We start from the raw sequence: 16,912 nt of genomic DNA on the forward strand, positions 1-16,912 counted from the left end.
TATGATTTATTCATTTGGAATCCTAGATTAACTAGGACTATATCATTTAAATTTTTAAAAGTTTATTTAAATAGTTCGGCCTTTATATTTTTAAGAAGAATTATTGAACTTATTAATTAATTTTTTAATTGTGAGGCTACTTCAATTAGTATTGTTTTCCATAAAAAAAACACACGATGAGATTTCGAGTTATCATGAGCTATCGTTCGATTGCCCTGTATGAAACAATTTCATACTTCTCTCAATCTTATTTACAAAACAAAAGGAGAAGAAGAATTTTTTTAGTTCTTCTTCTATATCCTAAAATAGAACATAAAAATAATTAAAAAATAAATATAATATATCATAAAATATATGTAAAAAATTAAATAAGTTTGTTTTGGGAAAGCAAACCATGAATTAAGATTTGTAAATTTTTGTGAAGTTTTTATTTTTTATTGTATAAAATAGCTTTTTTTTTTGACAAAATAATATAATAAATTTACTACTTTTCAATTTCAGATTATGAGCATGTAAAATCTAGGTCGAACACCAGACCTAATGTTTTCATTAAAGAGAAAACCAAACCAAACCAGACCTGTATTAATGAGTTTCGATTGATTTAGGTAAGTTTGATTTGATTCGGTAAGCTTGGTTTACGTTTCAGAACACTCAGTTGAAAACCCCGTTTGGTGCGCCACCAAACAAACTGCAACGTTGGAATGATCGGCTCAGCTAGGTGGGCCCTTCTGGCGGTGCCCTACTCATCAACAGTGTACCAGGATCCATAAAGTTGTTGCATAATTCTTCTATTATTCAAAAAGGTGACTATTATGGTTGGAACATGTAAAATTAGTACTCACCCTGTACTGCTGCCACACTATAATAATAAAAATCATGAATGTCATTTACTTGTGTAAATATATTAATAACAAAAAAATAAAACAACATTATTTGTTTGGCAGCAACACCCACGCTGAATGCTGAGACGTACGCTAAGAGTAATTTTTGTTTGTGTAAGGCGGCGTGCGTTTGGCCTGTGTGGTTCTAGAAAGATGTCAGAATTGGTGAAGGAGGAGGGGCGCGTGAAGAAACGGAAAGGGGGCCCAGCAGTGAAACTGTGTCGGGTTTTCACGAATCTGGAAGCACGTGTGGCCCGGCAGCACGTAGGATGAGGCCAGGCCAAGTTGCATGCGCAGGCCTCCTCCTCGGTGGATCCTATCTCATCCTCTTGACTTTCGCCCTCCCTCCCGCCGCCCATTCTTGCCTTTTCAAATCTCCTTTCCTTATCAACTTTAATTATTCCCAACATTATTTAATCTGAACATAGTCCCCATTCTACATTTCTCCTTTAATATATATAGGGTTATACATGAACAGGCACTGGCCAGTCTCCATCTCAACCTAAAACCCCGCCCAATGCAATACTCCAGGCATCGAGCCGCTTGAAAGTCTGAAACGGGTTTGGCCGAAACCCAATCTATTTTTAAATCAACAGAAAATATAATTAAATTTATTTAAAATACATTTCTTATAAAACTTATCCTAGAATTCAAATTAATCATTTTAAAATTTTATATGCTTAACAATTATCCATATTTTTCACTAGTTGGAAAAATCAATTTAATATTTTAAAAACTTGTAAAAATTAAAATTATAAAAAATATCTATAACAATCATAAAAACAATATAATAATAAAAATCCTAAAAAACAATTACTTTGCTTCAAGAATAACTCCTGGTGCACAATCAGGTATTAAAAGTGTTTTGTCAATTAAAAAAGCACATCACAAAGCAAAGATTGTCATTTGTGAGTGATTTGTTATCAATTCCATTTCTTTCAATACATTGAATTGTCCATTCTTTTAAAAAGCTATCGATGTAATTGCTGCTATAGGACCTAAATTTAAAGGCTATACTGCTTATGATATGAGAGTGAATTTGTTAGGGGATTTGAAACGAGAATGTCATTGAATTGTTGATGCTCATCAAAGTAGATGGGAAAGTAATGGTTGCACATTAATGGCTGATGGTTGGACTGATATTAAGCAACATACATTGATAAACTTTTTAGTTCATTTTATGAAAGGTATAGTATTTGTAAAGTTTGTTGATACTTTAAATTTAGTCAAAGATGCCAAGACATTATTTCAGCTATTTAGTAAAGTGATAAAGTAGATTGGCTTTAAAAATATTGTTTATGTGGTGACTGATAATGCAACCAACTAATAATAAAAAATCCTAAAAAATAATTATACAAAATAATAAATTTTTTATATAAAATTAAAACAAAAAGTTAAAAAGCATCTACATCTTCAAGTTAGGCAGGGCAGGGGTCAATGCCTGGCTCGACCAACCCAACTAGCTCAAGCAAGGTGGGGGCAACCACACTGCATCAACAACCCTAAATAATATATGTGTACAAAACTAATAATATGGGTGAGTTGGATTTAAAATACAATTTCATTAAGCCTCATCTTAAATGTTTTTTTTAATTTATTCAAGCTATTCCAAAATTACTAACTTAATGTGTGTGTATAGGTGTATATATATATATATGCTCTTTCTGATCATATTTATAAGACACCTTCTATAAATAATTTTTAATCTAAAATATAGGACACCTTGTAATAATTAAATCACTTTTTTCAATTTTACCCTTTCTTGATTAGTGTAAAAATATTTAATAAAGTTGTATTATTATTTAAGTCAAGGGTTAAAATGAAAGCACATATTACTTTTTTATAATATTAAGAAAAAATAATTTATTTTAAGATACCTGAAAGTATCCTATAATAAGAATCGGAAAGAATATGTTCATTCTTCAAATTAATAAAATATCATGATGACTTAGAAAAAATTGACATGCGTGTTTTTACTATGAAGAGTGAGAATGTTTCGTTGAATTATATATGTCTCATGAACATATTAGTTAATATAAAAGAAAAATTAGAAAATTAATTTTGAAAAAATACCAAGGTTGCTACAATTTGAATTAAACTTAGCTGAAAAAATGACTTATAATTTGAATAGGAGGGAGTACAATAAATTTCCTAAAATAAATACAGTGAAAATTTATGGGGGGCGAATCAACAAAAAAGAAGAAGAAGAAGAAGAAAAGAAGAAGAACTTTACGCAATAATAATGCTTCCAAAAAGATGGGCACTATGAACGTGGATAAGAATTGCCTGATGTTGGCTCAAGGTGATGCGTCACGATTCTTCCCTGCCACTAGCATCATCATGCCCAAGAAAGAAAGATGCCAGGGATAAGTAAGTCTGATCTATCCTCACTCTCTACGTCTTCTTAATATATACAGGCCCATGCCAACGGGCACACAAAATCCATACTCTCTATACGTGATCGATATGTACGCCAAACACCAATAGGAATTGGTCTGAATGATAAGTGAATTGATTTTACTTAAATAAGGTTTTGAATTTGAGCTCTGTGCACGTAAAAAACTTCTCTAGTGAGATTCACCCATCATAATCAAGCGCACGATGCAGATTGAAACCGGATTAGTCAGGGCGAAGCTCTGAATGCGAGGTGGGCAACCAAAGTATACACACACACACACACGCCAAACTGATTACCTTTATTTGTCTTATTAGCTTTGTTCTATATGTAAAACCATAAGATTATATGGGGCATTGAATTTAACCTGTTCTCCCAAGGTCACGGCCTCCACTATCTGCCCTTCCATCTGACCAATCACATGCAAATATTATGTATGACAACAATGATATCATTTATCTTTATAAATAAATTATAGCATGGGCGTCCTATAAATAAACATATATAGTCAAGCATACACAGTGACGGATCAAAAAACATATTTTATCGGGTGTTAGGCTTTTGTCAAAACTCAAAACCTTATCAATGCTGTATTCAAATTCAATAATTTATCAATTTTTCACTCCAAAGTATAGTTGGCGGAGGTGTGCGGCCGCCCGACTCGTGATTGGGACGTGTTTAGATATTATTTTTCTAAAACTATGATTTTACTTTATTTTAATTTTGCTTAGAATTAATCTTATTAATTAATTTTATAAATTAACATAACAAATTATATTCAAAGTCCCTCTTGACTTTTTTTCAACACGCATATCAGCAATTCTTTATTTCTTTTGTATTATTGTGTCTTCATTTTTTTTTAACCTACGTTCTCATGAGTCTAAGGGGGTGATTAAGAGAGAGGCACTAGAAATAATCCTAATCGGTGTGGATCCTCGGTTCGTTTAAGGAAAAACTATACTTAAAAAGATTCCATGACAACGTTAATTATAAAAAAAAATTACACACAAGTCTCATCCAAGAGAATATTTGTTATCATTAATTATCTTGAGTGAGATCTTAAAGTAACTCTTCTCAATTATAATTACAAATCTTGAATTATTGAAATCTTAATAAAAAATTATGATCTTTATTTATAATAAAGTATCTCTTGTTGATAAATTTAAAATTCACAATGTATTTTTGTAGATTCTCAACTCACGCTGCAAAGATTCCTCAGTATTTTTAGTTAATTTTTTAAATAATTTATTTTTATGTTAAAAAAAATTATAAATAATTGGCTTATGATTTATTTATAACTAATTCTCATAAATTTAAAGCTTTGAAAACAAGAGCTGAACATATCAAATACAATATGTGAAATAAGATACCATGCAAGCAGGAAGATGCAGAGAAAAAACCAAACGCAAGGCCAGACTCGTAATAGATATTTTATAAGAGCACATTATAGTCTTTTTATGAAATAAGAGAACCAGCAACGGTGAAATTAGAAATCTGAAGGTTGTTGCCAGCGGCTAGCGAGCACCGCCTTTCAGGTCTTGTGTCTTGTGTCACTGAGGTTTGAGCGGAGGAGCTCCCTATTTCAAATCACAATCCTCTTGACAGTGAATGAATTCTCATTCTCAGGTCGAGCTTGCTTTTACTTGCTGTACTGTGCCAATTCTAGTGCATGCAAATGAACAAACGCATCTTACAAAACCCGAAGTTGGGCTTGAAACTAGTTGGGCCAAATATGGGCTTAGCTAATATTAGTTTCGGCATTGAACACAGAGCAGTGAGGAGGTGTACGAATAAGGGAGTTGAAGGTCCATTGAGTCCGATCACATCCCACTGGGTTAAGGGATTTGTGGACTAAGGATATTATTGTGACACGTCTTGATCTGTTGAAATGCTGCGCGTTGCAATGCGGTAAGAATGCCCTGGGCTTATATGAATAACAAGGTGCTCGGGTTGTAACTGTCAACCGATCACAATTATCATTTTTGAGCAGTTCAAGTGTGGAGAATGAGACCTTAATAATTAAGAGTTTGATGGGAAGATCAATAGCAGCTTGCTGGGAATAATGATGTCTCCCAACGACCAACGAGTAGGGTCGTATCCCAGGCAATACTAATAGAATAATAGTAAGTACGTACTGTGTAACTTTCGCACTAAAAAGGTTAGAATGGTGGTACAGTAGTCGTCGCTGGTTTTTTTTTTTTTTTTTTTGAGTTGAAAAGGGGTATTCATTAACTCAAAAAATAACTGTACAAAGACAGGGCCTTAGAAATTGTACAAACCAGGCGAAAATCGAATTCCGTCAAAGTAATAAAAAACAAAAAAGCTTATTAATAGTATGATCTACTGTGGCTCTAACATCGTGCAGAGAATCGTCAGGGGTGAGTGATTCTCCAGCAAAAATTCGAAGGTTTCTAGCCTCCCAGAGTTTCCAACATAGGATATTGAGTGTTCAGCAGTTGTATCTGCCAAACATCAAAACTTTTCCCGTGAGTTGTTCACTGCTCAGTGTGTGATTCTGATTATCGGGGACACACGTGTGTGTGTGTGTACACAACCAACCAAACGAGACTTTGTGTATATAATATAGGGGATAAATTATTACAGCACTCAACTGCTTTTGCTTTCACTTTTTTTCCTACTTTTCCCCACAGGAACCATAGGTTGCTACCAGATGACGACTTCTCACCGTAATTGTCATCACAGGGTCAAGCAACTTCCTCATCATATTAATGGTACCTTAGCATCGCTTTATCACACACACACACACACACATATAACATGACAATGAAAATTACTAGTGCTTTTTCTAAAGAATCAAACCACTTCAATTTTGCTTTCATTGTTGAATTGAACAAAATATCAATTTTTTAAAACAGAATTACTACCTCTAATTCTTATAAGATTGTGTAATATAATCTTGTATTGTTAACATTGTTAAGTTTTTCTTATCATCTTCTTCCAACACTCAAAGCTGCAAAATTATAATAATGCTAATTAACTTTTGAAACTGCAAGGAATTTTGGAGTTATTGTTGACCAATTTTACACACACACACACATTTTAATTTTACTATTTTGCTTTCCAGCACTCCTCATGAGAGAATGTACATACACCACCCGAACTTTCTTAAGGTTACAAGAGATTTTCCAAACTATTTCCGTGCCACGCTACTCCATGCAGGTAAGTAAAACCTGTCACTCGGAATTTCTTGAGTTGCACATTGCACACACGGAAAGGTGCTGAAGGAAAAAAAAAAAAAAAATTCACACGCAGATAAAATGTTGGGATTGATAAATATGGGCCAAGTCTTTCTTTTTTAGTATTTTCTTCACGTTTTATTACTTTTTATAAAATATAGTCCCTTTATTAAAAAAATATAAGGTATTTTTAATTGAATTTCACCATTTAATAAAAGTAGTTACCTACTTTCAAATTAACTCTATTTTTTTATATTTATTCTTGTAAAATACCTTACAATAAATATAAAGTCATTTATCAATAAGAACACTTTTTAAAAAGAAGGCAATGATTATATCTCAAAAAATTAAAAATATCTTATATTTTTTAATATCTAACTCCTTAAAAAATAAAGTACATTTTTTAATGGAGGGAGTAAAATATTTTCTCTTTTTCTTAAAAAACTTTCACAAAAATTTATCCAACTTCAAAATTTTTTAAGGGAGAATGACAAAAAAGTCTAAAAAGGATTTATTAATTCAAGTTAGATCCCAAGAGATGAACTTTAAAAATTTACAAGTCCATTTTTCAATTTTACAATTGTGTTATGATGAATTTGTAACTTATTTTTTAAATTTTAATATGGTTGAAGAATAAAAAAATTTATTTTTCTTATTAAAAAAAAAATATAAGTTGTAAATTCATTACAATGTAATTGTAATATTAAAAGATTGAGTTATAAATTTTTAAAATTTAATACTTAAAATTTAATTTAAATTAATTAATTTTTTTTAAACATCTCTATCATTCTTCCATCTTTTGATATGAATATCTAAACCACAAAACACAAACATTCCTTTTATGATGGTGCCTCACTTAAATGCTTATTATATTCCCCAAAAATTACTATTACTAGTTATTTTCACTGATTTTACTTATAAGTTATATCGTTAAATTTTATTATAATTTTTTTTACCCTTCATTAAATATTAAAAAATATATTATTAAAATATATATTTAATAGAGATAAAGTTAAGAACTTATTAAATTTTTAAAAAAATTAATAAATTTTAATATTTTTTATGATTTCAAAAAAATATATTAAAAATGACTTATAAATAAAAATAAATAAAATTTTTTATTATTCTTTTCATGTCAAATTATAAAATATTTTTTATTAAATCTTACATATTAATAAATTTAATGAAATACACTTAACAATTTAATTTTTAATTAAAAATATAAGCTTTTAAAAATATTTTTTTAATATATTGGAAAGAGTGAAGGATGAAAGTTAAATAAAAAATAATATTAAAATAAATTTATTTAACAACATTTTTAATGTTCTCAAACTTTTTTATATTTTAAAATGTTAATTTTTTTTTTAAAGTAAATTAGCAAACGCTATCTTCTTTTGTTCCCAGGCCATTCACTGTAATTTCGCGCAAAAATATACAACTTCCAAGATTTGAAATTATTAGCAGTCTTTTGCCCCAAGAGATGCTCAAAATTACACGAACGACCACCATAACTCGCTTCCCCAACGACGGCACTGGTCTTCCAAGAGAGAAGAGATCCCACCGAAGTGGAAGGCCAAGACGACGGCGGTCTCTGCTTCTCCCGCCATCCGCAACGGTAGTCTCAGATTCAGATCCTCTGTGCCAATGTCCCATCGTAACAACCATACGCCTCCCCCTCTTGTGGTAACCCTCAACTGCATCGAAGATTGTGCCTTGGAGCAGGATTCCCTTGCCGGCGTCGCGACTGTCGAGCACGTCCCCCTCAGCCGATTGGCCGATGGCAAGATTGAGTCGGCTTCCGTTGTCCTTCTTCATTCCCTCGCCTACCTGCCCCGCGCCGCCCAGCGCCGGCTCCGTTCCTACCAGCTCGTCCTCTGCCTTGGCTCCGCAGACCGCGCTGTCGACTCCGCCCTAGCCAATGACCTTGGGCTTCGCCTCATCCACGTGGACAGTTCCCGCGCCGAGGAGGTCGCTGACACCGTCATGGCGCTCTTCCTTGGCTTGCTGCGCCGTACTCACCTCCTCTCTCGCCACGCCCTCTCGGCTTCCGGATGGCTCGGCTCGGTACAGCCGCTGTGCCGGGGAATGAGACGATGCCGCGGGCTGGTTCTGGGAATTGTAGGCAGATCTGCTTCTGCACGGGCTTTGGCCACTCGCAGCCTGGCTTTCAAAATGAGCGTTCTTTATTTCGATGTTCAGCAGGTATCTCCATCTTGAATTATTCCCACTTCATGAATTGTATTGCCATGAAAGATCAGCTTAGTGTTTTGATTCGTTTTGATCTATCCCGATGACACATTTTCTTCATTCCAAACGAGATGCTCACATTTAGGTTGAGCTTGGAATAGAACTAGAACTAGCATTTCCAATTCAAGTTTCATGATTCTTTTGATAATCATAGGTTCTGATTGGTAAATTAGTGGGATACCCCGCTTTGATATGGCTCGTTCCCCTTTGTTGACTCTGAATGCGCGTGCCGAACAAGATTTCATATTGCTTTAACCATTGCCAGCTGTGTCTTCTATTCAGGAATGTGGAGATTTTAATTTTCAAGTAATCGGAAGCTACATATAAGATATTTGAACAGAAATCTATTGGAAACATTCAAGATTTGTGTGTTTGATATTCATAACCAATCTAGGGACTTTGATTTTTTTCAAAATTATTTATACACAATATAACTAGAAAATAGTTTCCAAGTTCTTTGAAATTCAGCATTTACCAACCAAATGCCATCTGAAGGATTTTGTTTCCTAACACACACGTGCATATATACACAAGTTCATATATAAATAGCCAACATCGAATGATTACTTATACAGTAATTGATTTTTATTAATTAATGACTTTTATGTATGGGATGCGTCTTTTTATATTCTATCTTCAACCTCAAAAAATTGGTGTTTTGCCAATGCCTTTGTGACATAGTGGCATCCAAGTCTGTAGGGAAGCCGTGGGTTTGATCCCACTCACTTGAAGCCATCAAGCTGGCCTGTTTAATTAAAATTAAAATAAATAAATATTTGTGTTTTGTGGAATTGTTTTCTGAAATAACATTATCTTCGTTCCAACTTTTGTAAATGATCAAGTGATTGTAGTTTCTCAATCTGTAGTCTTCAACTTTTAAACCTTACTTCATGCAGGAAAAAGGAGAAGTTAGTTGGTCTTCAATAAATTTCCCACCAGCTGCGCGGAGAATGGAAACTCTTAATGATTTACTTGCTGCAAGTGACCTCATATCACTTCATTGTGCTCTAACAAACGAAACAATTCAAATTATCAATGCTGAATGTCTCCAACATGTAAAACCTGGTATATACATGGGCAGATTTAAGAGATTTGTTCTTCCATATATCATTTATCATGATACATATTCTTAGTGGTTGGATAATTTTGATGTTTTCACAGGAGCTTTTCTTGTGAATACGGGTAGTAGTCAGCTATTGGATGATTGCGCTGTGAAGCAGTTTTTGATTGATGGAACCTTAGCTGGATGTGCTTTGGATGGTGCAGAAGGACCTCAATGGATGGAAGCATGGGTATGGTTGTTGTAGGTTTTGAATGTGTGCGTGCATGCATGTGCATGCAAGGCTGAGTTTTGAAATACTTTAATTTCTAAGGTTTGATACAGGCATAGATACAAATTTGGACAGCTGAATGAAATATGTTCCAATCTGATTAAATGGGGAAATTTTGTTCTATATTTACTTTTTGTTTTTTTGCATGACCTCTCAGGCCTTGCGATCATAGCCAGCACCATTACTCCTGTGGGTGTGGAGATGCTTTATGAATTAAAGGATTCACTATCACTAACAATTGGAGCCATAGCAAACAAAATGACCCTTCTATACAAAAAGGGGTAATTAAAGGAAAATAAATTATCAGAGTGGGAGAGGCAGGAATGACGAATGGGTTATAGTCCAAAAGCAAGATCCACTTCTAATTGAGTTTGGAATTTGATTTTTGCTCTGCTTGGTGAGAAGAGAATGTCGGAAATGTATTTTGATATGTGCATGCCTGAAGTTTACCAATGCACGCACACACATCCAGATGCACTCACACATAAGTAACGATATATGTTAAGTCTGTTTCCAGAAATAAGAATTCAATAGACAATGATATTAAGTATTAACGACAACGTGCTACACCTTGTGTCTGCTACAGGTAAAGGAGATGCCTAATGTGTTGATACTTCCGCGAAGTGCAGATTACAGTGAAGAAGTTTGGATGGAGATAAGGGAGAAAGCTATATCTATATTGCAGACATATTTCTTTGATGGAATTATTCCAAAAAATGCCATATCTGATGAGGAAGAGGAGAGTGAAGTAGGTGATGAAAACAAACAATCTGATCAACTAGAGAAAGAAAATGCTCTCCAGATCTGTGTTAGGGAGCCAACAGGTGATATTCTCTTAAGCCCTGAAAGCTCCCGAAAGAAAGAGGCTAGTCATGTGAAAGAGTCTTCTGCCCAACATCAGACTTCCGGTATGACTCAGAGCAGCACAGCTCGGTCTGAAGGAAGGCGTAGTAGGTCAGGTAAAAAGGCCAAGAAGAGGCACTCTCGCCAAAGGGCCCAGCAAAAGTCAGAAGATCCTGCACTGGAGAAAGAAAGTACATCTCACAGGGAAGAGGATACTGCAATGAGTGGCACTGATCAAGCTTTGAGCTCCAGCTCACGGTGTCCTTCTCCTGAAGGCTCAAGAAATAGAAAAACTCCATTGGAATCTAAGCAAGAATCATCTACCAACCAACCCCTAAAGTCAAGCATGAGGTTTAGTGGAAAGTGTAGTGAAGTTCTGAAAGATGGATATATTGTAGCACTATATGCAAGAGACCGTCCTGCCCTCCATGTCTCCAGGCAAAGAGTTAAAGGGGGAGGTTGGTTTCTAGATTCCATGTCAAATGTGTCAAAAAGAGACCCTGCTGCGCAGTTCCTCATCATTTTCAGGAGCAAGGTTTGTTATGGACCTTATTTCATGATATGTCATAACAAACAAATTGAAGTTGTCTAAGCTATATTTGATGCCAAGTAGCTGATATTTTTCATACCAATGCTTTTGCTTCAGGACACAATTGGCTTGCGATCTCTTGCTTCAGGTGGAAAGTTGCTGCAGGTAAATTACATCATGTCAGAGTTTTATGATTTTACAAAAAAAAGGCTTATCTTAGACTCTAAATTATGTTCATTGAAGATTATTTTATTTGCTTAACCGCTTGTTTAAAGAGGAATCGGTTTTGTATGAGAGGGACAACCATGGTATAGCTATTTCCTGATTCAATTTGTTTCATTTGATTTTTCAGATAAATAGAAGAATGGAATTTGTATTTGCTAGTCATAGTTTTGATGTTTGGGAAAACTGGACGCTGGAAGGTTCCTTAGAGGAATGTAGGTTAGTCAACTGTCGAAATTCATCGGTACGTGCCCTGTTTCTCTTTGATAAATCTGCCACTTGTTCCGTGTGACAAGTAAAAGTCATGGAATATAAATGGTCCAATAAGTATTCTCGTTGCAAGATATTTTATGTGGCCGCATGTGTTGAGGGTTTTTCTTGAATGGAGTTTTTTTGGCATATCTCAAAATTATTGCTCTAAGCAATATACAGATTTCAGGAAAAGCAAGTGAATGAAGATATTCTTGTCAAACGCATCTTGTTTTATGACTTGCTTTCTTTACCCTTGATCTTTTTCTAGAGACATGAATAAATCATACTTGTTTTAAACCCACATATTTGTGATGTTGTGGAATTTGCATATTTACGTTGTTGATGCGCTAAGTTATTTGTGGGGAAGTTCGGGATTGTGTCTATGAGCTGAAGTCACGCCCTTTTCTCGTGTGTTGTCTATGTTTTTAAGATTCTGGTGTCTAGTCTGGAGCAGGTCACCAATTGCATGGGTTCACTTTGTAATCAGTTTGGAGGGACACAGAGCTTCCCCCCCCCCCTCCAAAGGTTGCTGTAATTAAATAAGTTATTTCAGATTCTGCCTGATTTTCCTCTTAATGATATGAATTGTAGGCGGTTCTGGATATGCGCGTTGAGATTTTGGCGACAGTTGGCGAGGATGGAGTAACTCGCTGGCTTGACTAGACTAATAATATGAGTGTTTTTTTGGATGTTGTGTTCTAATTCAGAATGACGAGCGAGCTTGTAAATCATTCCTGTCCGGCAACTAAAATTCTTTTTTCTTTTTTGTTTTAAAGTCTCTCTACGGAAGGAGTGTCTTTCATAACGTAGAATGGGATGTTTCTCTACGGGAGGAGTGTCTTCCATAATGTAGAATGGGATGTTATTTGTTTCCACAGACAATGGCTGTTGTTTTTTTTTTCATGAAATTGATGATATTTTTCATTGGCGTGGTGAATGGACCCGGCTTTTCCCTCGAATTTGTCATAGTTCCTTGACTGATGGTCATTTCAATCATTCTATAGAAATTGTCTTTCCTCTCTAGGGAGATATACTCATCGTTACATATTATTCAACAGTTTTTTGTTAAAAAAAAAAATTTGGTATAAATGATAGTGATCAGGGAAAGCAATCCTGCGTCTGTGCCTCTAGCTGCGGATTTGAACTCGTTATTTCCTTTCGAAGCGAGCTAAACTTTTTTGGTGCGATCGTGTGATGTTATAAACTTCTCTTTTTAATCTTAGTTTTGAAATACGACTAGATGTTGATCTAATTTAAATTCTTGTAGTGTACATTAAAATTCTTAAAAATCAAGCATACGATATTCTTTTAAAGCTTCTTTCAAACATAAATATGGATGTCCTTCAAAATTTAAATTCAAATTCAAACCTACCATAAAATTATCCTTGAAATTTCAAGTCATTCATCTTCATCAACAACAATATTTGAGTCATGCCTAACCAAAATATCTGTTTAAAAACTGATCCGCATTACTATTTCCATCTACAAAAAATTATAAAAAATCCGATTTCCACCCACTCTTATCTACATCAACAGCTTTCCCTAATATGCATGTTACTCGAATTAAAACCCAATATCAATTGCTCGGAGTTTAAATTAAGGCTTTTAGTTCCCTAAATCTCCAATCCATTGGAACCTTCGCAACGGTATGTTTGAAAAATTTCAGCAGCGGTGTTCTATTGTTCGACGGCCAAGAAATTAATTGAGCCAGCCTAATATAAAAGTACTACATAAACAACGCAAAAACCTGCGTCTGCCGGGAGTCGAACCCGGGTCTACTGCTTGGAAGGCAATTATCCTAACCGTTGGACTACATACGCATCTTATGCTATTTAAGGGAAACGACAATATTGATCTACAAAATTATTCTCCATCATTAATTGTGACATGCATGATTATATTAAAAGGTAGAAGAAATTAATGTAATTATCAAAAATTGGCATGAATATCCTGTTTCTTCCAGCAGAGCTCAAAGGCAATATCATATGTTTTCTCTCTTAGCTTGAGCAGATGCATTATAAAATGAGAGAATGATAAATAAAGACCTTATAAGAATATTAATGTTAGATTACGACTTTTCATCATTGATATTTCTAAATTTCAATATTTCTACTGTGTTTTAGCATTAAAGTTTTTAATTTAATATTAATGTCTGTATCCTTCTCTAGAAGCTTCGTGAGGACAAAATATGAAAGTAAATGCACTTGGTTCACGTGAAGCTTTAAGACTTATCTGTATAATATTACTGCTAGTTATTTTTGTTATCTGAAAGCATATATATGCAGGACCTCTGCTAACTGTAGCCAAGCGCAAAAGAGGAACTACTAAAGAAAGAGCTATCTGATGAAGGCGACCGAAGGAATGGCGGCCAAGGAGAAAAAGGGAATCACACATAATTCCGGATATTTAATTTCAATTGTAAGATGGCTCCAAGCAAACCTCATTCCTTTTGAAAGCTATCAGATGGAAAACCAAAGAAGATTAAAAAATGCCAGTATAATATATACAAGAAGAATGAACAATCTAATAATGACTATTTATTACAACAATATCATATTAAATAACATCTCTCAATGATGGCATAATAAATAGTAAAATATTTTCAGAATATTTTAGATAACATATTTTTCAAATTCAAAATGGCTTAACAGAGAGCAACTTGAGTTTGTTTATGAGAAATTGAAAACAACTTGGATGAAAGGACTCTATAAACAGATTTGTTGGTTGATGCTTGATTTGAATTGAAAACAAATAGGATGGTGCCCCATACAACATACTATCGATTGAGATAATAATTAATCTCAATGTGTTTGATTTGCTCATAAAACACATCATTGTAAACAATCTTGATCACAACTTGATTTACAATAGATGTCTGTTGAAGAGTTTTGAGATGCTCCCAACTCATCAAGTAACCAACAAAATCAAAGTACCTTAGCAGTCGTGTCTGCTAGTACACTGCTTTGATTCAACACTGGAGCGAGAGATTAATGTTTGCTTCTCTCTAAGAGATAATAGAATGATCGAGAAAGACACAAAAACTAGTCATAAACCATTAATCATCATGATTGTTGGCCCAATTGATATCAAATTTGCTTGACCTACATATGATTACAACAAGCAAGGTCAAAATATCAAGTGGATTTATCAATAGGGGTAGAAAAGGTAGCGGATGAACTAGAGGAACGAGAGATGAGTGTGTGCAACAAAGTTTCAAATTCAACCAGGGAGGATGCTAAACAGATTGAGCCTCAAGTGCAATAGGAGAGGATCCTAAAGGAGGCTGAGTAAAATCACATTTTTTTAATTAAGAACAATAATTGCAACCATTCAAAGTGAGTGAGATGGATTTACCAATCTCTGACTTTGCCATTTTTAAGGAAAAGAATCATAAAAGCACTAATAAAGAATTTAAATACCATGAAGTAGCACAAAACAAGGAAACCAATTATAAGAGGTGTACAGGTCATCAAGGGGAGGTTGAGAACTAAACAACAGTGAACAAGGAGGTTGAACACTCACTCATGCGTCGGTCAATTGGGCCCGACAGTTTGCTATAGTCTCGCATGTGATGCAGAGGATGGTGGCCAAACTTGAGGTCAAAGGGTGCAAGATAGAGGAGTTGGCACATGTTGTTGGAAAATGAGGCTAGAGAGGTGGAGTTGAACTCGTGATGGAAGATGACAACACTACTGTTAAAAGGTTGTCACTCTTTGAAAAACTTACTTTTTGTGAAAGGAAACAAAAATTCTATGGTTTTGGTAATGTGAAAGTTATCAAAGAAGAGAAAGAAATTGGAGAAGACTGAAAAGTGTCATATCTATTACTATTGTGAAGAGTACAATATATACAGGAGAAGAGATAATCAAATAATAACTATTTACAATAATACCATATTAAATAATTCCTCTCAATAATGATATAATAAATAGTAAAATATCCTATATAACACCTTCAAACCAAATAATCGTGCATGTTACTTCAAATTATAAATACCGCTGACAAAAATATATTATACAATAGAGAGGCTTTGATGCAACTCAAAACATCATGTCAAATGCACATATTGAACACAATACAGTACTACTTTAAGTACTTTTATTTCAAAATACTACACCGTGAAATTTCAAACTTGAAAGTAAGTTCAAACTCTTGTCTTGATATTGGAGCTATATCCAGTTTGTTTATCATCAGCAAGCCTATTCCGAAGCATGACACCCCTATACTGAGGCGATTTCTTAACAAAAGGCAACACTTGGGCCATGAGCTTTTGTGTTGGCACAAACCCACTACCAGCTGCAGAGGGTGAGGAAGGAAGCCCAAGATAGAGTTGGGCTCCTTTAACAGAGGAAGCCCATTGGGGCCATGATCTTCTGAAGTTGGAAGGGCTCCCAGTTGAAAACTGACATGGTGGGTTGCTGCAAAACTGAACCCAAACGAAGTTAAAAAGCCCACTGAAAGTGCCTCTTTTAGATGTGCATCTGGGAATGGACACTGGGGGGCTGCTGTCAAGTGCACTTTCTATCTGCTTCTTTTGCTTCGTTCCAATAGTGTCCCAGCCACCTCACCATAGAAAGCTTCATCCCATCCTGCTTTCATATCAGTAAACAGTTAGTCTTGATATAGAGATCTCAGAATTTTGACTAGTTAGTGCTTGCACTGGTTGTAATTGTAACCGGTGTAGAAAGTAGAGTATGAGGCCGACCTGCTTCAATGTCGAAGTCTACACCATCCAGCACAGCATTACCGAGGGGTCTGGAGGTTGATTTTCCTGCTAAGAAGTTGTTCCAGATGTAGTCTGCAACATTTATGGCATCTTTTTTGGAGGAGAGAGAGTAGGTTTGAGTGCCACCTCCAATGGAGATTATGACCTTGATGCCTTTTTTCTGGCAGTTTTTGATGTCTCTGCTCAGAGTTTGACAGGCGATAGACGAAGCATCGCAATGACCTGAAAGATCCATCTTAGTTGACTGCCATTTCCGAAGGTTGATAAGAATGCATGCAATGTTGACGAT

At 34.8% G+C, this 16,912-nt stretch overlaps 1 protein-coding gene, 1 non-coding gene and 1 pseudogene across 2 annotated transcripts; 1 reads left to right on the forward strand and 2 right to left on the reverse strand.

Moving 5' to 3' along the window:
- The first annotated feature begins 1,034 nt into the window (after positions 1-1,034).
- On the forward strand, positions 1,035-12,827 carry LOC129300217 (C-terminal binding protein AN-like). The gene is made up of 8 exons (XM_054938764.1): positions 1,035-1,145; positions 7,938-8,675; positions 9,617-9,785; positions 9,882-10,012; positions 10,638-11,429; positions 11,541-11,588; positions 11,776-11,889; positions 12,489-12,827. Exons 1-8 carry the CDS (start codon positions 1,035-1,037, stop codon positions 12,558-12,560), a joined length of 2,175 nt encoding a protein of 724 aa, XP_054794739.1. The 3' UTR covers positions 12,561-12,827.
- Positions 12,828-13,645: 818 nt separating this feature from the next.
- TRNAG-UCC (transfer RNA glycine (anticodon UCC)) lies at positions 13,646-13,717 on the reverse strand. Its single transcript has one exon. It is a non-coding gene; the product is annotated as a tRNA-Gly (tRNA).
- Positions 13,718-16,041: 2,324 nt separating this feature from the next.
- On the reverse strand, positions 16,042-16,858 carry LOC129300218 (hevamine-A-like; annotated as a pseudogene).
- Between the last annotated feature and the right edge of the window lie 54 nt (positions 16,859-16,912).

Source organism: Prosopis cineraria, unplaced genomic scaffold, assembly GCF_029017545.1.
Source record: "Prosopis cineraria cultivar Desert tree isolate PC_DT_omini unplaced genomic scaffold, ASM2901754v1 PC1485, whole genome shotgun sequence".
Taxonomy (NCBI): Eukaryota; Viridiplantae; Streptophyta; class Magnoliopsida; order Fabales; family Fabaceae; genus Prosopis; species Prosopis cineraria.